The 27,990-nt window shown below is 36.7% G+C and overlaps 3 protein-coding genes across 5 annotated transcripts; all 3 read right to left on the reverse strand.

Moving 5' to 3' along the window:
* Positions 1-224: 224 nt before the first annotated feature.
* On the reverse strand, positions 225-4,988 carry LOC111410087 (SH3 domain-containing protein 2-like). Its single transcript, XM_023040271.1, has 10 exons — positions 4,752-4,988; positions 3,937-4,059; positions 3,533-3,602; positions 3,287-3,438; positions 2,618-2,719; positions 1,846-2,046; positions 1,676-1,738; positions 1,408-1,557; positions 1,237-1,311; positions 225-556 (listed from the first exon to the last, which is right to left on the reverse strand). Exons 1-10 carry the CDS (start codon positions 4,809-4,811, stop codon positions 440-442), a joined length of 1,113 nt encoding a protein of 370 aa, XP_022896039.1. The 5' UTR covers positions 4,812-4,988; the 3' UTR covers positions 225-439.
* A 7,023-nt stretch (positions 4,989-12,011) lies between these two features.
* LOC111410088 (protein FMP32, mitochondrial-like) lies at positions 12,012-15,451 on the reverse strand. The gene is made up of 7 exons (XM_023040272.1): positions 14,949-15,451; positions 14,306-14,437; positions 14,118-14,177; positions 12,637-12,713; positions 12,502-12,558; positions 12,358-12,424; positions 12,012-12,247 (listed from the first exon to the last, which is right to left on the reverse strand). The coding sequence occupies exons 1-7, from the start codon at positions 15,189-15,191 to the stop codon at positions 12,122-12,124; spliced, it is 762 nt and encodes a 253-aa protein (XP_022896040.1). The 5' UTR covers positions 15,192-15,451; the 3' UTR covers positions 12,012-12,121.
* An 882-nt stretch (positions 15,452-16,333) lies between these two features.
* On the reverse strand, positions 16,334-27,938 carry LOC111410089 (zinc finger CCCH domain-containing protein 19). Of its 3 annotated transcripts, XM_023040276.1 has the most exons (11): positions 26,197-27,938; positions 25,990-26,069; positions 24,824-25,002; positions 21,886-22,795; positions 21,591-21,718; positions 20,923-20,982; positions 20,784-20,834; positions 19,399-19,469; positions 18,905-19,059; positions 17,806-18,423; positions 16,334-17,718 (listed from the first exon to the last, which is right to left on the reverse strand). In XM_023040276.1, exons 1-11 carry the CDS (start codon positions 27,690-27,692, stop codon positions 16,532-16,534), a joined length of 4,935 nt encoding a protein of 1,644 aa, XP_022896044.1. In that variant the 5' UTR covers positions 27,693-27,938; the 3' UTR covers positions 16,334-16,531. The 3 variants fall into 3 exon arrangements, with proteins under 3 accessions (XP_022896044.1, XP_022896042.1, XP_022896043.1); XM_023040274.1 differs by having other exon boundaries at positions 16,334-18,423; XM_023040275.1 differs by having other exon boundaries at positions 16,334-18,423; positions 21,886-22,792; positions 26,197-27,937.
* Between the last annotated feature and the right edge of the window lie 52 nt (positions 27,939-27,990).

A 27,990-nucleotide genomic window follows, 5' to 3' on the forward strand; every position in this document is an offset into this window, starting at 1 on the left:
TTTAACCAGCACATTGTGCCAACAAAAGCTTCTTAAAGTTCGTTTCTGAAGCATGGGTACAAAACGGTGCAAAAAGCCAAACACTGCTTCCGAGTGCTACTCTACTACTATGAGGTTACGTATTTTAAGTACTTAAAAAATGTATTAGCAGTTGGGGAACATTGATTAATTAACAAAAAAAACTTAAATTAAAACGACAAAAATAAAATAAAATGAACGCGGGGTCTCCACATAAGATAAAACCTTTAATAACCAAAATTGCACAAAAACACAATAACAGGCTATTCAGCAATTGTTAAGAACCAACGGTAGATAGTTATTAATATGTAACACAACAGGTGCGGACAAGTGGGATGTACTGGACAACAATGTGTGTGTGTGTGTGTGTGTGTGTGTGTGTCATGGGATACAGAACTGCAAACAAAATTAGCACAACAGTTTAGAAAACTTCGGCTACCTTGCTTGCAAGAACACGCTCCCGTCTTTCAATGTATCCAAATGGAAACCAGCCGGCCTTGCCTTTGCTTTCACCTTCAGCCCAACCATTGTTTGAGACCTGTTCAAGGGAGCAGAACAGTAACAATTCATCAGCTATAGAGACATCATTGTAAGTTAAAAAATCAGTAATGCAGACAGTCATTACGCCTTTTATGCTTTATGGTCTTGGGTGTTGAGTTGTTAAATGACAAAACACTTATAAGATAAATGCGTGATAATACTAGCATGGGTAAGAGAAGAAAGAAGAATATATGCGAACAAGTGGAGATTGATCCATAAGGAATTTAGCCCCCGTTTGGCCCCCATTTCTTAAAACTCATTTTCCCCAAATCATTTTCAACCACATTTCATCGGACTCACTTCAACTTTTATCAACTCTTCGACCACACATTTATCAATATCTACTAAAAATCTGATTTTTATTCAAAACAAATAGGGCTTGATGTCAAGAATTTCTTTATGTATTATTGTACATACAGCTGAGAGGATAATCAGTCAGTGTGTCTACCATGCATGGGACTATTAAAACTTAATTGAAGCATGTATGAAATCATAAAATAAAGTCGGGATTTGAAATATTTTTTGCCTGTTAATTTTGTTAGCTGGGGTGAAGGAAAGTAAAATTCGGTCGAGGATTTGGTAAGTGTACGATGGATGATAAAAATAATTTTGTTTTGAAAAAAAAAAAAAAAACTATCAGAAAGCTAGTTGGAAGATATATTATTCAAGCTAGCAAACCTTCCGAACGACGACATAATTTCCAACTGACAAATTAAGCTCCACGCTAGATTCAGCTTGATATGTGTACATGACCTGTTAATGAATCCACGAAATTGAAAAACAAAAATAAATAGCCATCACGAAGTGTTCCACCGTTATTTATTAAGAGACACACAATTATCTACTTACTTCGCCAAGAAAGTAACCCATGCCATTGGTTGACCCATTTTGCACTGGTGTAGTAGATATGTCATTTACTTCTTCATAGGATGGAGGTTGAGGCATATTGTCCAAGCTTGGGGCAGGAGCTGCTTCAATTCTTTGGCGCTCTGACATCATCTATTTTTTAATTTTTTTTTTTTTAAAAAGAAGAATTTTTTTTAGGATTTTTGTAGCTTCAAAATGAGCAGATAGATTTGCTTTTGCTCCTTCACGACAAAGAAAAAACTATGCTTACTTCGCCTTCCAGCTGATCGAGTATTTGAAGAACTTGCTGATGGTATGCGCATTCTGCTTCAACCTACAATGTGAAGAAGAAAGAAAGAGATGATAATTCTAAGACATATTTCACAGTTTAGTCAGTGGAGCAGATACTCCTGATACTTTTAGAAGGCAAAGTTGCACTACCATGGTTATTAATCGTTGCAGTGTCAACCTTTGTTGTTGAGCTTCTACAGCAGCCATAGCTGCTGCAGCCTCTTTCCCTAATGTAGCAACATTGGACATCAGATCTTGCAATTTAGCTTCAGATGCTTCTAGTTTCAAAGCCATTTCAGGTGTGCCAGTTCCTTCTCTTAGTTTTGCTTGTTTCCGGGAAACTTCAACAGCCTATCCAAGTGTGAAAAATATAACATTAATAACTTGCAAGGGCACATGAAGATGTTCCAATAAACTACCTATGACAATCTTGAGATGATTAAAGTGATACAAGTTACAGTATAGGATAAAAATATATTAAGCAACTATAGAAACAACTTGACAACGTGCCAACCTTTCACAGCTTGGCCTCTTGAAACCAATCAACCTTAAGTCTACATCAACCTTCCTCACCACATGCTCTACCATTATATGGCTTTATATATATTTAAACCATGAAGAAATGAATATTCTTTTGCTTCCAATTATGTTTACATAATGTGTTTTTGATTGCATTTATTCAAATAATTGCAACTGAAATTGACAGTGACACCACACTGAGTTCGGCAGAAGTGGACTAGGACAGAATGCTGCTTGACACATGGTGCCTCCTTTTCAAGCCGAGTAAACATGACCCTCGCATGACGCCTTGTGAATGAGACCAATGGTAGCAGAAAATTGGAAACATGAAACTTGCAAATAGCCACAATAAACTTTCAGGGAAAACATGCACAAAGACAGTAAAATAATTACTTGTAAGTACCTGAGCTTCAGCCTCTTGTCGCATTCTATCATATCGTTGAGCAAGATGACGAGCATCTTCCAAAGGAGCTCCCATTACCATCGATCTTAATGGTTCTGCAACCTAAAAAATGAGAAATCAAATCTTTACCCAACAAAAAAAAAATCTAAAAGAACCACACCATGAAGCATAAAGGCTAAAGTAGAATCCATTATGATGCAACTAATTGGCAGAGAAAATTGAAAATCCAATTCCTTCAACAAAGTCTGATCCTCCATTCGACTTTTGCAGAAACAAATCTCATTAAACAAACACGACCATTCATTTCTTGTATAAGTAAATGTGTAAGGTGCAAGTTAAGTTTGTTGGCTAGCAGTAGCAGGTCAAAAATATGTGCAACCAGTGATAACCATGTCATCGTGAGTCAAGATTTGTAGTTGAAGAAAAAAATTTATATGTAAGAAGTATGGAAAAGATATTTAGCATGCGCAATCTATGAATATAAGCCTGATGAGATTCAGAGTCAACTTGAATACTGTGATGGGTTAGCACGGGCAGTCATGTGTTGTTTCTGCTGAAGTCCTACCAAACATTCACACCAGAAAGGACAGATGAAGACGTGCCTGGTCATCAAACCTAAGATTAATATCAATTACAATATGGTAAAGAGAAAAGGGCTACAAATGGAACCTGTGTGCCAAAGGCTTTTAAAAGATTTCCATGTTCCTTCTCCATTTGAGCACGAGCTCGTGCAAAACTGGTGGCAGCTTTGGATAAGGTATGACCACTAGTACACGTATTATCAACACCATATTTCCTGCTATCTTCTGATAACTTAGTTCCTGAGTTGAAGCAAACATATAAAGATAGAATGCAAATATCTTGCACCAATAAAATTGACGTATAAATGATAAAATTCCCATTTTAGTTAATCACCTATCTCAACTTGTTTGGACCCGGTAACTATATAACCTTCAACACCACGAACAATGTCCCGTTGGAAATGCTGAAAAATAGGAATAAAAGGCAAATTTTAATAAGACAGAACTATATTTTGATATTAACACAATTAAACTGAGGCTACCGATTGTATTCACAGAGGCCAAGGAGTCCATGCTGCTAAGGTTAATATGCATGTGTTGGTGGGAGCACCAGCATGCACTTGGTCACAATGAAAGTTGAGCATGTATAGGTAGTAGACAGCAAATGGTTTTTTTTGCAAAATTTGTATGGATCGAGCATTATGAATTTACCTGCAGATCTAGCTTGTACAGGCTGGACAAAAAGGAAATCATACTAGAAGAAAAAACAGCATAAAAAATTAACAGAGTAAAGGTAACCTTGGCAGCACGAGTGGATATGTAAAGCTTCTCAAGTTTCTGATGCTTCTGGAACTCGCCATTATTATTCAAAACATTGTCAGAACCTCCATATCCCCCTGCCCCAAACTGCTTCAGAACGGCCTGAAAACCAATCTCTGTTTCATCAGGCTACTTTTTCAAATACTAAACATTTACTAAAGAAAACAAGAGTAATAAAATTGAAATAATTGTAAGGAAAAAAACTAAACTGAGTAGAGCTTGGAGCAGTAAATTAAAGTTAAACATATCCTACAAAATTAGCTTAGTTAGTTACTAGAGAAAATGTGAGCCCCAAGCATCAAAATAAACCCTGTGCATATTGAACGCACATCCTTGTGTTATTTTCACGAATTGGACTAATCGCAGCATTCAATTTTTTAGTCCAGTTACTAGAGAAAATCTGAGCCCCAAGCATCAAAATAAACCCTGTGCATATTGAACGCACATCCTTGTGTTATTTTCACGAATTGGACTAATCGCAGCATTCAATTTCTTAGTCCAGTTAAATAAATTACCGCGCACATTACCTTAAGCCACCTAAAACTCAATTTCATCTAATTGAAGACAATGAAGATGACCACCACGAAACCTAAATCGCAGCGATCATAGGCATTGTTAAAACCGATAAATGCTAGATATCATAAACACACTACAAATTGCAAGGACATGTTATAATATAATAGACTCAGATCACCAAATTCCAGTGAAAAAAAAAGCACCATGGATCCGATCACGTTTCACAAAAACGAAAAGAAATCAGTATGTGTATTAGTATATATAGACAGAAAGAGCACCTGCTGTTGACGAGCGACCTGTTCTCTGAGTCTAGAGGCTTGTTTTCTAATCGCTTCCATTCACAAATCGATCGATGGGGATTGAATTTGAATTATGTATATACACACATCAATATTTACAGACTTTTATGCTATAGATGCAGAAGAAGAGAGAGAGATTTTATTGAAGAACTGGATTGGAGAGTCGACAGCTCGTTCTTTGAATTGATTTGATTTGGTTTGTGATTCGAATTCAGCTCGTTCTTTAAATTGATTTGATTTCTAAGAACTGAAAAATCGAGTAAAATGCTTCGTTAGCCACTGAACTTTGGACCATATCACAGCTTACTCACCGAACTTATAAAATTTTTCCGTTGACCACTAAACTTCACTCCACCCAACTACATCAATCACCCATTTAAATTCGTTAACAGACTTGCCTACGTGGATGACGGAAATCCGACTTGGTCAATTAGATTCGTCCAAATATGAACTGAATTTCCAACTTAGCTCCAATTGAGCATTGCCAAACATGTCTTTTTCTATGTAATTGGAATCATGCTTTGATTTAACTCCAATAAAATGCGTCTCTTACAGATTTCAGAGAGAGAGAGAGAGAAACATGTGAAGTGAAATAACCAAATCCCCAACTTGAAGGCGATTTCGAAACCCTAAGCCCCAAATCAAGGATATCAAATACCCAACCATCGTTCATATTTGGACGAGCCTAACCAAAGAGTGGAGAAGCAACACCCATTTCATTTAATTACATTGACGACGGCGGAGCAGTGGGCATGCCGATGGACGAAGATTACGAGAGGGTTATGCTCTGAAATGTGAAGAAGTAAGTAAATAAATCAAAGATTTAGTTAGAGCAATGTGCATTCATGCGATTGTTTTGTCACTAATTGTTGTAGATGCAAATGATTTGTAGGAAAAGTGAAAATGCGAAATAAATGACAATAAAATGTAAGTTGCAGAGATTAAATTTTAGGAAACGTTCGTGGCTGATTATTTATGTTGCTATAGATGCAATAACAACTAGGAATGCATTAGTATAGATCTTCCATCAATTTACTTCTCAACTAACTATTTACGAATTTTTGTGGATGCAATGGCAGTTGCCAATGGCAGGGAGGAACAATGGTGTTTATCATAGTTGTAGGAAGCGGGGGCATTGGATGTTTGACTGCCCGACAAAACGTGTATGCCCAAGGTGTTTCTCGAGGATCGTCAAGTGTATGGAAGTGGAGAAAAAAATGCAAATGAAGGTCAGTTATTCCAATGTTGCAATAGAGACTGTGGTTATTATAAGTGGGGTGGCCATCCGGCCGTTGAAGAGGAACCCCCAAAATTTTAAGGTGCATCAAGCGGAGATTAGATTGTAGATTTGTCACGTATGTTACAGAGCGTTGCTCATATATCCGACCGGAAGGATATGGACATATCCGTGAATGTGACTATCCGAATTGGAAAAGGAAATATAGAATATAATGGGAAGGAAAATACGGAAGATAATGGTAAAGGAAAGGAGAAAACGTCATGAATTTTCGCCGAATATGTAATGTGTCTAAATGTTTGTTTTAAATTGTATGAAGAAATTGAGTTGTGTGGCTAACGTCTTTTTCTTCATTTATGCATTCAAAACTTTATGTTATGTTTCCAAAAATTCTTTTGACAACGTGTCTGTCATGGCTTATTCTATCTTTGCTGACTGCATGTGAAATGGTGATGAATTGATGAATTTAGACAGCAAAGGGGAAACCTCCATACTGTGCGAGAGTGCATTAGTGTTAGTATATTTACGTTACTATCACTTTTCCTCCCCTTTTTTTTTTTTGGGATTTAGTGCATTACAATTAGTATACTTGTGTTACTATCATTGAGAGTAAAAATTGTTCAACTAAAAGGTCACAGTTGCGTTAGGGCAAACAGAATGTCAGTCATATACTCATTATCATAGTCACATTTGCTTGCATTTTACTAGGTATCCACAATTAAAAAAAAAAAACCATGAATGCGACACATAAAGTTATCATTCTATGAACCAATGTAGTACATAAAGTTTAGGACGCCAAAATACATGTCCATACCAAAACAACATCCGCAATTACTACACCAGATACATACAAACTTAACATGTCCATGCCAAAGTTTTCCCAATTTACATGCTAGAAAAACCGTTGTACATTAGAAGGTGGAGTCGCTGTGAAAAAACATCAACTTAACCATCAACTGTAGTGCATGACTGCTTCACAAAAGTCCCGTCCTTCAACTGCTCAACATGAAATGTAAAGATTATTGTTAAGGAAAATCCAGCATTTTATAGATTGCACGATAAATTAGTAACAACTGAACTATTATAACCATAAATTCAAAGTTGTTATCTCCAAATTTGGAGACCACGTGCTCAGAAATCTACATGTGTTCATTCTCGCAACGTGTTTCGATAGTTGCACACCGTATCCATCATTTTCCAAGACCAAAAAAAGGACAAAAAAACCAAAACAAATGTTCATTAGTTTGATTGAATATTTCACTTAATAATTATTTTAACACATAGCATTGCCACTTGAAAAAAACTTGCACAGGAAAGTGTCAAGATGGGAAAAATTTGTATCTGTTTGCATAAAGTTTGACAGAGTACTCACAATCTGACCATATAAGTGATCCAATTCGGACAATGCCATTGCCTTCTCACATGCAAGTAGCTGGGTAATTTCGTCCAAAAAGCATATCTTCATACCTTCACAAAAACCCAAAACCAGCTGAAGTCAAATCGACTGCTATGTGCATTGTCATTTTTTAGCCATTCCCCCTCTTATAGTGCCACATTCTTGCAAGTCGTCGACGACATCATCGAAGTTCACAATATCGGTTGGCACATCACCAGGAATCGACGAGAACTCATCATTGCCGTTGGACCAGATTTGAGACCATATGATTAAGATTCATACGTTACCATGGAAGTTGGAATGAAATGGAAGGGTTGTTCATCCATAGGATTATGCTCCGTTGACGCTCGCGACCCCTTGTCTGCCACCATTTTGCCCTATGTAATGCATATATCACATAAACAGATAGGTCACATAATGCAACAACTATCACGACTGTGAGTTAAAATAATAAAGCAAACTTTTACTAACTCGTTGGTCGATCGCTCTATCCCAGTTCGTGCCAACTGGCTCAAGATGTACATCGAACAAATCATGTCCAACAAATGTTAACCATCGAATAGATTAATTTCAACTTCACTACACCTTGTAGGACTAGTACACTTCGTAAGAAATAATATCATACTCACAGCAGCAGGTGCATCCGACCTAGAGTGGTATCGCTTGTTATGACCCGCTCTCCGCATAACGAGCATGTCATTGTCAATCGTCCCTTTCTCCAAATATATGTTTTCTCCTGTGAATGCATGATCACCTTTTCACTCATTTTCTCCGATATATTTGTCTCTTTCTTTTTCATGGCACAATCCATGCCAGTGGAATGATATCACGCATGTCCAGCTCATGATACTATTGTAGCATCTCATTTATGTCTCAATCGTGTAACAATTGTCAACGAAATCTTCTGTATCATTTCTACATTCCCTAATTACTGCCACCGCATGCATGCATGGTATGCCTATAAGCTTCCATTCTTACATGCACTGGTTCTTTCTTGTAGGTCTACGACATACGTCCCGAAACTGCATTCAACTTGCCATTTCGGACCATCAGAAAAGAGCAAAGTGCATTCACGCGATTTCTTAGCATGCTTGTGTAATTTTTTCTTGATTTTCGAACACAATTGTATTGTGCACCTCATCATCTTGTCTCGACGCTTTCAAATCCTATTCATGAAGGTTAACTACTGTGAAGTTAGCATCGACAAAATCATCTTCTCTCTATCACTCCGCAAAGTCTTGTTGAACACTTCACATAAATTGTTCAGCAAAATGTCACTCTTCGAATGAACTGAGAAATTTGATCTACTCCATTCTTACATATGCCTCTCCATAAATGTATGCATCCTCATCGAGTTGATGAATTTGTTGTATCCAATATTAGTAGTCAGCAACGGTGGTCGACTTCACAGCACGCCACAAGAAATTCTTCAGAATTTTACTCTTAAACCCGACAGTAAAAAAGTTTGTGTACTAATGTCTTACATAGAGCCTATGCTCAGCCTCAGGGAACGACTCGTCTGTGACATTTTGTAAACCCTTTTGCCTGTCAATCATAAGAGTCCAACCTCTCCCATTTCCTATCCTAATATCATCTGAAAGATGGGTCAAGAACCATCGCCAAGCTGCTGTATTTTCTTTCTGAACAACTGCAGTTGCCACAGGATAAATGCAATCGTTAGCTTCAAGATCAACTGCAGTTAACATTATCCCTCCGAAACAACCCCTTAAGTGACAACCATCAACACCTACCACCTTCCTACAACCATCCCCGAATCTTATCTTACAACAATTGAAGTATATATAGATCGCCTGGAAAATCTGCTCATGTAATGCAATTATGACTGTCGAGCTGACATTTGTACGTAATACCTCGACTGCATATGATCGCAACTGCCTAAACTGCTCTTGCAAATTTCCCAATAACACTTCTTTGGCATATCTCCGCATCTTCCATGCTACGTTTCTACTAAAGTTCGTGCGGAGATCCTTCTTCTTTGTTGTCAAAATAAGCTTAGTTTTCCAATCTGGGTCCGCCTTAAATTGCTCAATATACCGATGCGTCAAAAATATGTAATTGCAATGTCTATTAAACTGGTCCCGACTGCAAGTATGCTCTGAAATGTAAGATTTTACTTGCAACCTCTCGAATACATCAAATTTAGAAGCCTATATTCTCCATTTGCAACCCAATTTGTAAACTCCTTGCACTCATCTTTCCTCGTTTGCCTTAAACTTTACATTGTAACGATTTAGTGCACCGTATGCTTACATCACCTCCCGAAACTCTATTGCGGAACTGAATATTTGCCCCACCTCGAACTACGGATTTTTCATGTGCTGATCAATAGAGAATTCAGAAAAATGGTAGCCACCATCCTCATTGGATGAACATAGTTCCAATTCATCCAACTCGTTATCACTGCCCTCTTTTCGTTGGTCCTGCAAAACTTCATCTTCATGATCGTCCATTCCAATTTCCATTCCCTCAGTTACATGTCTATCATATTCAATATCGTCTTGTTCGAACTCAAAGTTGTGGTTGGAATCTACAAAGTCCGGATCTTCTTCACAATCTATAATGCAATTAAACCACATTAAAAAACGACACATGCAGAATACAAACAGGAACAACAGACTAGCCAATGTAAACATGACAATGGTATATAATGAACTACACATACATATGATTCTGGACATAAAGAACATAAAAAATGGTGAACAACAGACTGCGGCCATTACGAAGAAAGATTTGGTAAAATGTGGAACAACAACATACTCACACAATCAACTACAAGAACTTTAGATAACGAAAAATTATATTTATCTACATTATCTTTAGCAAGTCTATGACCTCTTCCAAACCCAAAAAAAGAAAAGAAAAGAAGAGTTACTCTCCATCGACACGCCCACTGCTCTGCCGCCATCAATTTAATCAAATGAAATGGGTGTTGCTTCTCCACTCTTTGGGTAGGCTCGTCTAAATATGAACGATGGTTAGGTATTTGATATCCTTGATTTGGGGCTTAGGGTTTCGAAATTACCTTCAAGTTGGGGATTTGGTTATTTCACTTCACATGTTTCTCTCTCTCTGAAATCTGTAAGAGACGCATGTTGCGGAAGTTAAATCAAAGCATGATTCCAATTACATAGAAAAAGGCGTGTTGGGCAGTGCTCAATTGGAGGCGAGTTGGAAATTCAATTCATATTTGGACGAATCTAACTGGCCAAGTAGGATTTCCATCATCCACGTAGACGAGTCTGTTAACGGATTTAAATGGGTGAGTGATGGAGTTGAACAGAGTGAAGTTCAGTGGCCAACGGGACAATTTTGTAAGTTCGATGAGTAAGCCGTGATATGGTGCAAAGTTCAGTGGCTAACGAAACATTTAACTCGGAAAAATCAAAAGAAAACAGGAAAAATTTTAGTGAAGTCCTTCAACTTACAAGTTTATTTTATGTCGCTCACCTAACTTAGATTTATTTTAATTTTATTTCTTAACCTATATTTTTATTTCAATTGGACTATTTTATATGTAACTAATTTGATCCAAACTAATGGCTGGTTGGATGTGGTTGATGGAAATTTTTAAAAATATTGGTTTAACTTTAAACAAGCACTAGGTTTTTTTTGTCATGGTTTGTGAAGGAATAATTAAACTGAAATAAAAGTGTAAGTGAGTGACCATCATGAAACAAATGAAAATTGAATGATAAGTTTATTCCAAAGAAAGATTTAAATATAACCTTTTAATTACATAATTACAAAGGTTAAAGATATATTTTCAAAAACAAGAAATTTGTGAAAAAATTCAAAAATCTAGTAGTGAAATTTGTGGTGGTTACAATAGCTTGTCAAAATGTCACAATGCACAATTCCAGTCACGTCTACAGAGACACAAAATGGCAATCATAATCATAAGTTTAGTTGCTATCACACTTTTTTTAGGTCACGTTATTTATTGGTCAAAAAACATATAATTTATCGATCATAAATTAACCTTTGTATTGATCACAATCGCTCAAATAATTGGTAACAAACACTCTTCACCCCACCCCTATCCACCCTAATTCATCACCACCACCGCACACCCACTAATTGCAACTGCAAAACAATCACCGTCATATGCAAACAACTAACAACCACAACAAAAACCATTCCAAAATTGTCGTTGCTACTTCGTGTTACGCAACTACTGTGCTTCACGCAACAATGGTGCTATGGTGGTTCTATGATTGGAGAAGTGATCGGAGAATGAGAAAGGTGAGAAGTTCTATGACCTTTTGTTTAAATAGAAAATGAATTAGATTTAAGGAGTGTGTAGATAAGGTGTATGTGACTGTTTAAAGAATAAAGTTGAAATCTAATTCTTGAAATGACAACCATGTTTGATGTACATCATGATCTACACTTTCGTTTACATCATTCCATGTGTCATTTTTTATTTCTTGACAACACATCAAGTATCAACATGAGCGTACACAATTGATGTAAAAATGTCATAAATGATTTTAAAACTTACTCATAAGTAAACTTTAAAAGCATGAGCATTAATAAGTAATGTTGAATAAGTATCACAGATACTTTTCAGCATTGTAAAAGCATGTAGGCAAAAGAATAATCATTCAAAAATGAAGAAATAACTGGCTTCTGCAAATCCAAAAAATAATTATGGGTGTCTTAATTCCTCCAATATTCGGACACCTACACACTGCCTCATTTGGCGCTAAAAACGCGAATCATTCCAATACCAACGGCAGATATAGATAAAAGGGTTCCTATACAATATTTGATCACGTCGTTCTTTGCTGCTTCAACATGAGCCCGCAATGCGTGAATTTCCTATTAAGAAAATAGTTAACAACACATAAATCGATGCTTCTAATTGAAGCAAATAAATAAATTACCTTCTTAAATTTAATTTTTAAAAAAAATAATAAAATAAAACTCACTCCATCTAGCTTGTTAGTAAGGTTCGTAGTTTCTGCACTCTGATTGGAAAGCTCATCTCGGATGCGACTGAGAAAGAGATGCATGCGATGAAAATACAATTCCAGAATCAAAAGAAATGCAAACTTTAACAATCAAATCCTTACCCCCTTTCAAGATTCAAATCCAAGCGCTGGCCGGCAGTGACCTTGTCAATCTCATACCTGTTCAAAACGTGGGCCTTCAACTGGTAATGAAGTTCAAGTTAAAAACATATGATTGCATTAGATTAGAATAAAGACCTCAGTTCTCCACGCATTTTCTGAATATCATTCATGAGCTTTTCAGCTTCACGTTGCAACAAAGAAAAATGACGTTCCTGCAGCGAAGGTAGGCAATCAGATGAACAAGAATGACACTTCAATATAATTGTCTACTAGTGAAGAATTTGAGTAAACGAGAACATCCAAAGAACCATGTTATGAAGTTGCCTACTTAGAAATGAAACATAAGTAAACTACATATCGACGTCAGAAAATATTCTGAACTAGCACAGTCGAGGATATTTTCACCAGTTTTCCACTGGAGTCCACAGCTAAACAATGAGCTATGAAGATGTTAAACTTGTGCATTTATAACAACTTTCAAGTGACTTGAAATATTTCCACAAGTTGAGATATCAAATGATAAGCAGGCGACTCCAAAAAAAGAAAAGAAAAAAGTAAATGGTAAATAGAACAGTTCCAGTTCAAACAGGCATGTGAAATGGAATCAACGATCAGAAGTCAGCCATCAAACAAGAGACTTAATCTTTTTTCCCAAGACCTGGCATCAAATAGAATTTATTATCCCAATTCCAGATTGTTAAATAGATCAGTATGGAGGTTTGTATCTTCTGCCAATATATTTTTCAAAATTTCCAACCATCTTAAATTTTTATATCCTTTTCTTCAAGGCCCAATTTATGCCGAGCATGTTTGCTGAACCTAAAAACAATATACTTTTTAAGTAACATTTTGTCTCTACTAGCTGACATGTTTCTTAAAATTTACAGTTTAAAAATTATTTATTTACTTAAAAGTAAACATTTTAAGCTTAGCCAAATATGGTATAAGAGTCACAACCCATTAAATTTTTAGATCCACAGATAAACAAATCCATATCTCTCTATCCTCCTCCGCCTACCTGTAAAAACGCAAAAAAGCGACTCATATGCCATTTTTAAATCTAAGTAGAAACTTCTTATATAACACAAGTTCCACCTCTTGCCATTTTCACAAATACCTCCCACATTGTCCTTAAACTGCTTAAAGTATTACTTTAGAAGATTAGTTCTATAAATTTATCCCCTTCAAAACATAGCCGGTGGTCCAGTACAATTAAAGGATTTCCATGCTATGTTACACTATAAAGCAATAAATCCTACACAGAATAGTAGAATATGTGATTAACATTGTCTGAAGACACCGTACATAAATGTAACAACAACAAACTAAGCCCGTGAAAGAGCATGCACAATCAGAATTAAGCTTTCAGGAAGAGATTCTCAATGCAATGCTGCATTAGTTGATTCTTGCAAATGACATAGAAGTAAGAAGAAATAAGCAATCCACAAACCATGAAAGTGTAAACATCAGAAAGAGACAGTGGACAAATGATAATGACATGTTAGCTGAAAACTCCAAATTAGTAGGCATCCACTTAAAACACAATGTATTCTGGGTCAAAATTAAAATTGTAAACAATCCCCATACCAAAATTAAAATTGTAAACAATCTCATACCTGGGAACCTTGAACTTCAGACTGAAACCTAGAAAGGTTGGCTTCTTGACCCATCTTAATCTGAGGAGGAAAGAAAATCATTATGGAGGAAAGAAAACATAATAAATCCTTCATGTTAAGTTTACAAAACTACAAGCCAAGTATAAAGTATATAATATATATTACGTAATACACTCTATAAGCCTTACTTTCTGCATCTCAGCTTTTGAAATGAGAGATTGTGAAATATTCTCCATACACTCATCCAAAACCTCAGTCATTGCCAATGTTATCGCCTCAGCATGTTTTGAAGGTATGCCTTTTGCTTCTAAACTTCTAACCTGTCCTCAACAATAAAAGTCCTACTAAGCATACAAATATGTCTTCCTTCCCATCTAACTACCAAAATAAAGAATTACCAATTAAACCCCAGTTCCTCCAAAACAGGACTTTCTGAAAATATAACAAGCAACTTTCAGTTCATGTCATCCAATATGCAGTAATTTTCACATAGAGAATCATAAATGCGCACAAGTAAACAAAAGAAAAATATGATACACGCATTGATTCCAATTGACAATTGTTTATCATGCACACAGATAATACAAACAGAGTTCCAACCTGTATGTTTACATTCATATGTGTATAGAAACAAATAAATATGATGAATAATTGATACAACTAATTTCACACTTCAAAATTCCCAAAAAGTTTTATCTCTGAAATATAAGAATAACCATATCATTATTTTTTATTTTACAATATTACCATTATAGTATTTAAAGTTCAACTCTCATTTTTCTTCCTTGTGAGCAACCAAACCAAAAAGAAACTATAAAAAGAAAAAATTACCAGTGCCAGCGTATCAACAAGATAAACACGCTTTCCCTTGGGCTTGACGAGCTGAGAGATCTGTCTATAGTCAAATTGGTATCCAGGCAGACTTGAGGATAACGAACTAAATGAACTGACAGAATTTCCAGTCAATTTGAGAGCGTTTACTGTAGAATCTCTTGCCGCATTGATTCCTAGCAATCTGGCGGAGTTAATCCCAGAATTGATGCCAAATTGAATCACACGCTTACAAGCACCCATCAGTATTCAAAATTTTGAATAGTATCAATTATCACAAAATACTGGATTATATACAGCAAACAACTGCTACAAACATGAATGATTTATAAATGTTAATTGGTGAAAAGTAAAAAGATTCTGAAAGGGAATCAAAGAAAAGTATTTCTGCTGATGGCCTGAATTTAATTGAAGAGAAACGTAGAGGTTAAAGAGAGAAATTGAATGCTTGGACTATTGAATAGACAAACAGTTTCTTGCGCAAAACGCATTTGTGTGCATCATTTTATTTCGTTTTCTTTAATTTTTCCACTTCGAACCAGACAAACGACGCCGTTGAAGGCTATAGGAGAAAAATCAACGGGTCACTCCGTCCGGACGCCCGCGTAGTACTGGAATACTAATTAAAATTTAGATTTTAATCTAAATCAAAATTGACAATTAATTTTAATCACATATTTTATAGATTTTTTTTCACAATAATTCAACCACACATTTCATCGACTTCTATCAAAATCTACTAAAAAATTAATTTTAATCACTACCAATATATTTTTATTTACCTTTTGTTTTAAATAAAATAAAATAAATATTTATTTTTTTAATTATTCTTAATTTATTAAAAAATTACTAATTTATTTTAAACCTTTGCATAAGGTATCACGGTTAAGGTCCATAGCATTTATTTTTGTTTTAAAAATGTTTTTATGCCCCCGTTTGTTTCTCATTATTTACCCATTAAAATGAAAAATATAATCGTTATTTATCACATCAAGTGTGAGACCCATGACAACTATATTTTTCATTCTCATTTTTACATTAATGTGTACCAAACGGGACCTATATGTTACTTCGTTCTTATTTTTAGAGTAAGACATGTATTTACTTTAAATAATTCTTAACTTATTGTCAAAATAAATAGCTTTAATCAATGAATAACTTGTTCACTAAGTTTAACCAAACATGCTCAATGCCGATATCATAACTGTTCAAACAAGTTCTCGCTCCAGGTTTTATTTCCTCAAGAGACTGCATTTTGAGCTACCCAAGAAAAATCTTGCGACATATTCCGAAATCCCAAAGCTTTATCAAGACAACATACTCGTGCTCCATTGAAGCAGACTTTAAAAATAAATAAATAAATAAAAATAAAAAATAGAAAAAGAAAATTGAATCAGGTCGAGCAGGGATCATAGAAACTAAAGATTTACATTACTGATGAAGGAACAAAACTTTTGCAGCTAAACAGAAAAAGGGTTTCCAAGAACAACTAGATGGTCTGAGGCTATAATAAAAAGTCGAAACACTAATATTAAATGACTCTGCAAAATCATCTACGAGCGCCAGCTATGAATTCCTCCTTTTTATGTGTGTATATAATCACAACGTGCCCCCTTCCTACATCTCCCGTTTGCATTGTATGGACAAACTTTACCCCGCTTGTTGAAAGGTCTAGAACCTCCACTGCCAAATGATGACGGTCTGTTCCAAGAAGTCCTTCCACCACCAAAACCAGGATCCCTCATTTCCATTTGACTGGAGAACTGACCTCCATTGTGGTTTTGACCGCCTCCCCACACACCTTGGCTCCCTGCTGGTGCGCCAAAACCTTGATTCGGGTTTGCTTGTGCTAGTCCTTGGACGGGAGTTCCTGAATTTCCACTAGGTGGCCCCCACCCATTCCCAGGTACTGGTATGGGTACTGGCCCTTGAACTGGAGCACTCCCCCAACCTGGAGTTGCAACCCAACCAGAATTCACATTTCCAAAAACCGGCCCTTGAACAGTAGTTCCAGGATTTCCTGAAGGACCAACCCAACCAGAAGTATTTCCCAGAGTCGGTGCTTGAACAGCCGGTCCCACATTTATATTTGCACTTCCCGGCGTGGGTGTTCCCCACCCTGTGTTTGGATTTGCCTGCACATTACCCCACCCGGTGTTTGCATATTCAGGTCTCGTGCCCCAAGATACATTTTGTGTACTAGGGGGCAGCATGTTGGGTAGAATGCCCTGAGTAGGCGGTCTCCACAAATCAGGTTGAGATATAGCTGCAATATCTGAGTTCGAGAAATTTCCAGCAGAGTTCTGAACATCCAATGTATTGCCACCCCAAACCTGAGCCTTGCCTCGTCCAGACTGTGGACTGCTGCCCCAACCAGAAGTTTCAACATGAGGGTTCAGACTAATAGCCGTGTGAACTGATTGGACGATAGTGGGCAGATGGCCATGCATCTGTACGCTGTGTGGTTCACTACTCATGTTTGACTGAATTTGTAGTGAATCAACGGAGCCTGCAAGAACACCTTTTTCAGAGTTTGACATTGGAGAAAAAGCAGTGCCAGATTGGACAACAGAATTCAGAACTGAAGCAGTAGGAGAAGAATATGCCACGGTGTTTGGTAAGGCAGGAGAAGGTGAATGAAGCAATCCAGTGCCACTAGGGTATTGAGCTGCACCATGGAAAAGATCCTCGTCTTCTCCCATCCATCCTGCATTTTTTTGTTTTGGAGTAGGAGATGGTAGGTTTGTCGAATCATTCCCAATCCAATTTTCTGTGGAATTTTTAGGGTGAGCTCTAGGATCTTGATTAGTATTTGGTCTCTGCATATCTTGGTGCAAGGATGTTCCAGAAATCTTACCAGGATGACTCGACGAGATAACCGGACTGTGCATAATATTAATTGTGGGAAATCTATTGTCAACTGCTGGTAAGTCTTTCTGATATTTCCCAGCCAATGCGTCAGTAAGAAGTATAGGTTCTTGCTCTAATGTGGTTCTCCAGATTCTCAGATCCGCAGGAAAGTATCCTGTATTGTTCCATTTATGCAACTGCGTCATAGAAAATGGTCCTCGCACTTTTCCAGAAGGATCCTTGTAATGCCAAACCTTTTCAGTTTCATTTATACTAACAGCAGTTTCTGCCACACTATCTGAGAGAGATACCATTGAAGTTACAGGTGAAGCAACAGAAAGGGACTGGGATTGGGACAAGGAATTCATAGTCCATTCAACAGATTTAGATTCTTGAACGTCCTTGTCTCTATCTTGGTTCCATGAATTCTCAATAACTATTTCGCCAGAATGAGAAGCATTAGTATACATACTCTTGCTCGAGAGGTTTCTTCTTGATTCCAAATTCTTACTAGAAAAATTTTCCAAGCCATTCCAAGTATCTTTTGCATCATAATCACTTCCTGGAGAGATAAGACCTCTTCCTCTCCTGTTAAAGCTAGAACTTCCAGATCTCATTAAAGAATCTAAATGCAACAAAACAAAATCAGGATTATGATTCCATAGCTGTTGCATTAAATACCAAACTAGAAAAAGAAAGGAAAATTGCACTGTTGGTCCCCACCTATTGTCCCACTAGAAAGTTCGTCCTCAATTCCAAAAATGAGTAAATTGGTCCCAACCTCACATTAATGACGCACAAGTCCTCAATGAGGGAAGCCATCCAAATCTTCATTTTTGTTGTGTGAACTCATTGAAGCACGCCTTGCTTCTATTTTTTGGACACCAATCTAAATAGGAAAGCAAAACCTAACTTCATAAAGTTTGCCACGTGATGATTTAATGGAGATTTGAATATTTTGCGTCACTAGGGATTGATTATGCAACTATAATGAGAGATTGGGGGACCAGCAGGCCCCTTTTTAAAGGTTGAGGACCAATGGGACAGTAGGTTAGGGACCAGAGATGCAATTTTTCCATTGATAAAGACAAAATTATATAATAAACCTCGTTTAATGTTGTCAGTTTCATTGTCATCCTCATCAGACTCATAACTTGGATCCATTTTGGGATCTGCGTGTATTTCAGGAATTTCCTCTAGTCTACGACGGCGTTCGTCAGGGGTCTTCAAAAGTTGTAATTTTTCCACACACTCTCTAAGCGTGAAAATCAGTCAAGGATAACTTACATTTCTATAGATGAAAAAATTAGCATCTGTACCTATAAGATATGGTAATGATCAGACCCCATGCAACAACAATTGCCACTTGAATAATATAGGATCCTCCTAGACAGTGATTTGAGAATATAATTTCTCTTGGCCATGAATATCTATTTGACTGCATGCAACATGTTCATATTTCGGACAAGCTAAGCATTCGAATCTATAATTTAAGACAAAAATATAAGCTATAAAGGGGACAAATGCGCTTATACCTAACTGTAAAATAAAAATAAAAGTATAAAGCAATATAATATACTCAAGGGGGTAAAAAGGATATTCCTTCCTACGCCCTAAATCACTAGCTCGATCACGAAGATGGTTAAGGCGCATAACCTCTGACTCCAACCACTGCATAGCAAAATAAGAAATAAGAAAAGTACAACAGAATAGAAGACCTCGTACACACAAAACCCTATCAGTCCAGCAATATGCTAGCTAAAGTAGTCAACAGAAAAATTTTCCAGGGTTACATGAATCGGTATTCAATTTTCAACCCATTAAATATGAAGGAAACCAAAAAGTTTGCTTTAGTCTCCAAAACCTAAGAAAATAAAAAACAATCAGCAGCAAAAGAAATACTTGTATAAACTCAGCCTAAAATATTTGAGTTACAGAACTATTTCTTTCCTATTTCCTCCTTTCCACAACCTTGTCAATCTTCCTCCCACTTTACCAGGTTAATATGCAGTCCCAGTGGAATAATTATGTAATAAGTTTCTTGAGCAGCATGTCTCATTTTTAATATATCAATATCACTGTCCTAAACACTTCAATCTAACAAGAGTTCTTTCTTTCCAGTTTCCAGAAAAGGAAAAAAAATATCTACGAGAGTATACACTTAGAGCCTGCCGAGCCCCATTTTTATTCAAGAATGCATTTTGGAATGGTAGATTGATGGAGAATGTGTGGTTAAAAAATAAATAAAAGTTTTGGGTTTGCGTATAATATTATTTTATTAAAAAATGTGGTTGAAAAGAAGAGAGAAAAATGTATTTTGGAAATAATTGGGATCATACAAGGGCTTAGTATTCTTAATTTTCAAATTATGTGTGCTATCAAATGTATACCTTCCATTTTATCTTGGTTCATGTATGTATATAAATTGCTATTCCTTTTGAATTATAAATTTAAATATATTAAACAAAAAAGTTCCCTAGTATTCAGATTTCAGACTGATGCATCTACATCTTGAAAGAGAGCAGAAAAGTGAAAAGAAAATATCTATAAAGAGAATGCAGATACATGACAAGGCTAAAACAGTATTTCCTCTCTAAATACAGCAGGGGAGAATTTGATAGGATACAGCAGTGTCATTTTTATTAGTAACAGCTAATTTTATTTCCTCTCTAACTACAGCATGGGAGAATTTGATAGGACAAAGCAGTGTCATTTTTATTACTAACAGCTAATGCATTCTTTTTCTGTTTTTCTTTCTTTATTTTCCTTTTCCCATTTTTTCCTGAGTACAACCAATGTTTGCAACATGTGCATTTCAAAGAAGCTAGAAATGCAAAAATAGTCAGCATCCTGTCAGATTGGACACATGATCATTTGTTTACTAATCACTTTCATTTAGTTCATTCACATCTAGCAAGCGAAAATTAGTAAACCTAATAGTTAACAGTTTCAACCAAAAACTTTGAGAAGACGGGATAAACATACATCATTAACTCTGGCCGCCTGTATTTCCATGGTCTTGTCAAGAATGTCACCCTACAAACAGCAGGTGGTATTTTAAGTCCAGTGAAAAGGGGCACATGCCATGCTAAAATATGAACACTAGAGCTGTGTGTATAATTACCACAGTCAGCCTGTTGATGAGTCCACATTTGATACTCTGGCGTAGACGCTTGCATTCTTCCTGGCAACAAAGTGAAGGACGTATTATTAAGTTTTCATAACTTATGAGGTTAAGACACCACTAACATAATTGCTAATTAAACAAATAATAAAAAGAAGACAATTTAGATTTGCAAACAATATTAGCTACAGGTGCTGTCGTTCTTATTCCTATTATGAACACTGAAAAGGAATGTGTAAAAACTAAAAGTGACGCTTGGAACCATACACCTAAAGCTTTAATGTGGCTGCTATTATTTCGTGGAAAAGGTTGAATAATTCTTACTTAGAGGTCTTTGCATATCAAATGTGTCATATGTTATCAATTCTTCATTTTATTCAACGGCATTTCAATGACATTTGCAATTCAGAAGCCAGTTGATAATTCAGTCTACTGTCAAAGCCATTAAAGGAAAACAGCTGAAAGCTAGACTAACATCTAACCCATAGAGACCAGCTGAGCTTGGACAATTACCGACAGCTAATTAGTATCTAAATGGTGCACGTCCATTTGGTTAGAGCGTACTTAGGAGGAGGTTCTTTTTATTTCAATAAAGCATCCAGAGAATTTTCTTCAACAGAAAGGGTGGGCAAGAGGAAAAGAAGGTTCTACAAACTAAATTCAATCACCTCAGAGAACTCTTGATTCGAGATGGTATCAATTGATATGACCTCCGCCTTGTCTAGATTTAATATCTCCAGCATCGTATCACAATTTTTTTTGCCAATTTTATATGGCTCTGCAGCTTTGCTTGTGCCTGCCATAGAAAATAATTAGGAGAAGAAATTGTTGTGTCCTTGGAGTGGAGAAACTTTCTATATATATCTGACATTATAAATTCCACAGGAATTTAATGCACGGATACTGATAACCAGTTATATTATAAGAGTCAAGGAAATAGGAGAGAATTTACAAAATAATTACCTACAACTTGCACTAGTCTGTACAGGTCTTGCTTTTGACTACTACCAGAAATTCTTATCCTCACGAAAGCTCCAACAACTTTATCATGAAATTTATCTACATCTTCAAGTAGGTCCTCCATCAACTTCCGTCGAAGGTAAATTAAGGTAATGTTGTGTGTGTCAATTGCTGCATAATCCTCGAGATTTGACTGAGGACCCCTTCTGTCACCTTTCTTGCGTGTTTTGCTTTTCTTACCTTTGACCCCCCTGGCTAGGGTATCAGCATCAGCATCAACCTCCAACTGGTTAATTTCAGTGCCGACAAGACTTCCTTGAGCTTCATCTGTCTTATCCTTTTTGGTAGGAAAATGAGATTCAAGAAGTTTTAACATCTCAAAATGCCCAACTCGTGGTTTTCCAAATAGATTACCAAGCCTTGAATCACATATAATTTGACTTTTCCGGCGAGGATCACGCAATTTGTTTCTTTTGATATATTCAAGCAAAAGAGCTTGTACATCAAACTGAGACAGTGGAGATACGTCACCATTTCTCATGTGCGAAACAAATTCGAGAAGCTCTTTTGTAGCCCATTCAGTGTCCACTGATGAAGAAATGTTCTCATTGCCAGCTGACAGACCTACACTGACGGATTCATCTTCTTTGGTGAGGGTTTTTGATCGTTTCTTTAGCTTCCTTCTCTTAGATTTACTGGTTTTCTGGCTCTCAGTAGAGTCGTCTGAACCAGATCCTCCATCATAATCAGCATCAATCTGTGCCTCAGGTGATTCTTGTTTACTGCCTTTCCATGGATGCTTTGCCACTGCAACTTCAGCTGAAGAGAGGGATAGCTTCGATTTGAGACCAATATAGTAATCCTTGAATAGATACTCCCAGCTACTTTTGTCATCAAAATCCAATTGAGCCTGCTTTGGTCAAGAAGCACCACAAAAGTACAATCAGAATGCTACCAAAAGTATATTACCAAAATGAGGAGAAAACTGAAGAAACTTGGTTGTCGAATGTAATTTTACAATATAGTAACCATAAATTAAAAAGTAGATAGAGCTTCAGAGAAATTTTTTGCAGTATAGGATAAGAGAGTGAGAAGCCAAACGATACCAATGAAAAGTAACATAAATCCTAGTTGGTACCTTTCCATGTTAAAGCAGATCAAAATATTTGATAGTAATTAAAAAAAAGACAGGTAAATTTGACGAATAAAGCAATTTTCTAGGAAATTCTTTCAATTTCACCGCAGAAAAATTAGTAAAATCTCATAAAAACTGATAAATTTGTTAGATGACCAAATATTTTCATTTCTCTTAAAACTTGGTTCAGCTAACACAAAACATAGTAGTTCTCAAAATTCATCATATTTAAGTTAAACTAAAGAAGTAAAAAAAACATGTGCACAGAGGAGGAGAAGAAATCTAGACTGAAAATAATAGTAAAGAAGCTTTTGTCAAATGGTAAGATTTTTGCCAATTCTTAGTCCAAGGAGGAGCAACTGCTTTGAGAAGTAAAAGAGAAAATTAAAGCTCTATTTCCTTTCTTCCATCACAGAAGGACGTGCAAGCTACAATCAATGATTAACTACAGTTTTTTTCACTTTCAGAAAGTTGAGCGTAGGGCCACTTATACAGAAAATGTAATAAATCCATCTGGGCACAAAGACATCCATGAGAGCAATAATTGCTCAAGCACAAGGGGAAAAAAAATCAATGACTGACAGTGTGTTTACCTGTCAGGATCAATATTACGTCTATGGACTGTTAAGCCAAGTTTGTTGTAGGTCATATGCAAGGAAAATAAATTACCCATACAGAAATAGATACGAAAATCAGAAACATATGCAATGTGTATATTCATGGACAACTCTGACAGCAAGAACCGCAGGTTTGTCGGTATCTCATTTAAACTATAATGGCAACCACAAAAGGGCTTTCGTGTGGGTAAGTGCATTGAGCAGTGAGTGAGAGAGAGAGAGAGAGAGTACACAGAACTTTATTCTTTGGATACATAACAAGGATAACATGAAAGAGAATAGAATGAAGAGGGTAAACAAAGGACCAAAAGCAGAATAGTGCGGACAAGTTTGCCTATGCTCATTTATCACTTATTTTACCCTCTTCTCCAAAGGTGATGTTCGTTACTAAGGCATCTCCTCTATTTTGGCATATTAGACAATGGCAGAAAATTTTCGAAGGTGTTCTACAAGAAGCAAATTGGGGTTTCCTCAAATTAACTGTCATAACCAGAGTTCACTAGCAAAATTGATAAATTTGAGTATTCCAATCAGCACAAGTGTGAAAGTTTTGTAGTTCAATCTACATTATGCAACTAAATTTGTCTCTTCAAGAATTCAATCCGACAACAGAATTAACATGCAATACGGAGAGTCAGTTTACTCACCCCTATAATTTTACATCTTTTCTTAGTTATTATCACCTTCGCAAACTTATTCATATATATTATTTCCGGGCTGTTTCATGGCATGTAAAGCAAAGCTGAAACTACCCATAAGGAAAAGTTCAAAAGGAAACAATAAGTACAACAGGTCTTCAGATTTGAAGTCCTTTTGCGAAAGATTTATTCTAGTCCAAAAGCTTGCAAGAAAAAAAAATCTCTCTCTAGATATTGTAATTTCAATCTGAATGCCATTTGTAGTTCTCATAAAACATCCAAAGATGGAAGTCAACAAATATGTTGGACATAACAACAATTCAGAACATATATAATATGGCTTACTAATGACAATCCAAAAGGAAGATATATCAAGAACTTAACAAAAGAAATTGACACGAACAACACATTGATATTAACCATGTAGTACATATTGAACATTTAAATCATGGGGACAAATACCATTACTAGCATTGGCAAAATAGAGTTGATAATTGCCAAACCCCAGACCAATTCCGACACAAAGGCAGATAGGTCATGGAAGCACTTACATTTTCCTGTCGATTGTTCTCAATCAGCATGACAGTTCTCATGCAGGTCTCACAAAAGCCTTTATTTCCTCGGACACAAAAAATAACAGCATCTTTAATGCAACTCCTGCATGAGGAATATGTGCATGTATAACACATATAGTGGGCATTCTTCTCACAAATGCTGCACATATGCCAACCTGAGAAACATTTAAAAAATGCACTTCTTATAGCAACATAAACAAAAAATATAGGCTTGAATATTTCTCACAAAATGTAGATAAAGGAAAATGAAGAATTGAGGCATGCAGCAACAATGAAAATTGGAAAAGAACCATGATGTCAGAAACTTAAAGCAATTCCTTCAATCAGTTATTGTTAGACCATACATATCATTGTAGTACAAAATCTACCTAATAATATTAAGAAGAAAACCAACTACTGCTATACAGTAAACAAAAGTGGAACTGTTATCTACTATATAGTAACTGGATATGATTTGAGCGGAGTTCAATGGCAGGATATATCTAAATGTTATCCCAAAATTACTAATAACAACTCAGGTGCATTTAGAAAGAAACAGCTCATGTACCAAAGCAGCATATGAAAGAAACTGCTTTTGCTAAATTATTGTTAGCTTAGCGTGTATGAAAAATTTTGACGAACAAAATCGATTTTCATGAAGTTTTTAAAAGTTTCAGGATAGTAGCATTGAATAACAAGCATTGGAGATTCCAGTTGCAGAACTTTTAAGAGTATAGGCTTGAGGTTGACATTTCCAAGAAAATTCTGTAATTTTCAGTTAATATAGGCATTTAAAGGGCTATAGTAATGTAGGACTATAATACTTCGAATTTTTATTCGAAGACCTCCTCAGAAATTCGAAAACTAATAACTGGAACAATGAATGTGAAAAGCCATTACTATATAACATTGCAAGATGAACAAATGAAGGAGTGGATTAGCAAATCCCGGCATGGAAACAACTGCACCATATTGCAATTAACAATAATAATAAAATCTAATTAGGTCCCTATGAATGATATGACAACAATTTTCAGATGGAGGCCAATAGCAAGACAGCCCTCATAACAAGCCAGATTTTCCATCAAATAAACTCATAAAAAATATGCATTTCTTTATCTCTAAATTTGTGCATGCGCATGGAGGCAAAGAGAGGCACATACCGCAGTTCCAGCGACCCTTAGAGCTGAAGAAGGCCTCATCTCGATTTACACAAGAGGGATGATATGCTTTGGGGCAACCTCTGGAAACCAGTGATTATTGATAAGTATTACAAACACGTATAGCCAACAAAATATAGTTCAGAATACTTGCTTTATTTCCTTTGCAGCTTAGAATTCTAAATGTTCAACACATTTTTTAGAACTTACCGACGATCACATAGCACAAGGTCCCCACCATCGAAACAAATGAAACAAACATCCTCTCCTACCTTCTTCCTAGCTGAAGCTTTTGCTGTGGCCTTACAACTCGAAGGACTCTTTGAATTCCTGACCCTCTTCTGCTTCTCTCTAGATGATTTCACCGATTCAGCCACATCTGTTTCAGTCTCCATTTCAGTGTCTTGAGTCTCAGTGTCCTCCACAACCATTGCTTCATCATCCTCAGATTTTATTGCAGCCAGTTGATCATTCAACTCCAGACCAGGCTCATCCACATCACTCTTTGTTTCCCCCGTCTCCCTTTTGGTGTCCTCGGATGGGATTGTCTCAAACATATCATTCCTTTCCACCATCTCAGTTTCCATTTGCGAATCAGCCACTTGAATCTCCTGGACGGTGTCATCCCTCGTCACTTTTATTTCCATGCATTCTTCTGTTTCGGTTTTGGTATCGACTGCTGAAATCTCCTCTAAAGACACTGCTTCTACCTCCTTAATTTCTACCGCATTTGAAAGCTCAGATAACTCCAGGCCTTTCAAAACCTCCAAGCTCATATCCTTCTCCTCAGTTATATTTCCGGCCATCAAACTCTCCTCAACAATTACCCTATCTGTAGCACTCTTACCTTCCATGTCAGTGCTGAAATTTATCGTTCTACCATCAGAATTGGGAACCTGCTCTCCTTCATTACAATTCACCACCTCAATTTGGGTCTTAGAATTACTTTTTTCTTCGACAGTTCCAAGCAGTTTCTCAGTAATCCCAACTTCTGAATCAATTACCTTATCTGTAACCTTCTCCTCGCTGACTATACCAGCTTCTACTACTGTCGCTGAATCAACTTCAAGTATTTGAGTTCTCTCTACCTCTAGCTCTGCTCCTTCCTCTTTCTCAATCTGCTGTCCCTTGCCTCTCTCCTCCTCCATCTCAGTCCCGGCTTCAGGACCCCTAACCTCCATTCCCTCTTTTTCCAATGGCGCTGCACGGATCACGTCCATTTCCGACTGAGCATGAGGTCCAAAATCCCATGTGCCAGAACTAACCTTGCTTCCATCACCTGCCACCACTGACACCAATTCGTCATCACCCTTTAGACCAAGTAGTGAATCCCCGCTATCACAGCCACCTTTCATTCCTCCCACCTCACTCTCCAACACCTGAGTTTCCTCTGCCGCCGCCTCTTCAGCTGTGAGCACCGGCGAACCAACTCTCTCGATTACATTCGTTTCTCCACTATCCATATCAAGCTCCGTCAATGCGTCCATTTCCAACTCCGATCCCACCACATCATATTTCTCTCTAACGGACTCTTCTCCGTCTTCTCCGCGTTCCGCCACCACAGGCTGCTTCTCCTCCCCCTCCTCTACCACCACCTCATCGACCTTTTCTCCACCTACACTTAAATTCGAGTCGTCCAATTCAGAAAACGACTCGCGTTGCTCGGTGTTTTTATTCTCTTCGTTTTCCATTTTTTCCTGTTTCATTTCAAAATTAAAGGGTTCATTGACATTCAATAATCATAAAAAATCCGAACTGTTATATTTGAAAACCCTAACCCTAGGTTCTCAGTAAGCACTATACGTAAACAACGATATGTTTCACTGAGTTACACATATACGTCTATATATCAGAATAAGATAATCCATTTGGCCGACTCTGGTAATAAGATAGGACCGATTTCACCGTCGTTTTGGCTGTGGGGTATGAAAAAGTGAAAGAGTACGCATTTGGTCGAGTGTTAAATGTTTATCTGTAATAAATAAACAGTGTTCTTACTATTAA

This window comes from Olea europaea, chromosome 15, assembly GCF_002742605.1.
Source record: "Olea europaea var. sylvestris chromosome 15, O_europaea_v1, whole genome shotgun sequence".
NCBI lineage: Eukaryota > Viridiplantae > Streptophyta > Magnoliopsida > Lamiales > Oleaceae > Olea > Olea europaea.

Bases quoted from the DNA above. Each gene is read 5' to 3' on its own strand.
- LOC111410088 (XM_023040272.1), bottom strand. From the start codon at position 15,191: ATGGGTGCTTGTAAGCGTGTGATTCAATTTGGCATCAATTCTGGGATT. The intron at 12,714-14,117 runs GTATGAGATTGT...CCTTCGCTGCAG, and splicing joins CTGAAGTTCAAGGTTCCCAG to GAACGTCATTTTTCTTTGTT. The intron at 12,248-12,357 runs GTGAGTTTTATT...TTTTCTTAATAG, and splicing joins TTACTAACAAGCTAGATGGA to GAAATTCACGCATTGCGGGC.
- LOC111410087 (XM_023040271.1), bottom strand. From the start codon at position 4,811: ATGGAAGCGATTAGAAAACAAGCCTCTAGACTCAGAGAACAGGTCGCT. The intron at 3,603-3,936 runs GTTACCTTTACT...CCTATTTTTCAG, and splicing joins TATCCACTCGTGCTGCCAAG to CATTTCCAACGGGACATTGT. The intron at 3,439-3,532 runs GTGATTAACTAA...GCTTCAACTCAG, and splicing joins GTCCAAACAAGTTGAGATAG to GAACTAAGTTATCAGAAGAT.
- LOC111410089 (XM_023040274.1), bottom strand. From the start codon at position 27,692: ATGAAACAGGAAAAAATGGAAAACGAAGAGAATAAAAACACCGAGCAA. The intron at 22,796-24,823 runs GTAAGTGCTTCC...TCTTGACCAAAG, and splicing joins AGAACAATCGACAGGAAAAT to CAGGCTCAATTGGATTTTGA. The intron at 19,060-19,398 runs ATATCCTTTTTA...ACTGATTTTCAC, and splicing joins GATTTAGGGCGTAGGAAGGA to GCTTAGAGAGTGTGTGGAAA.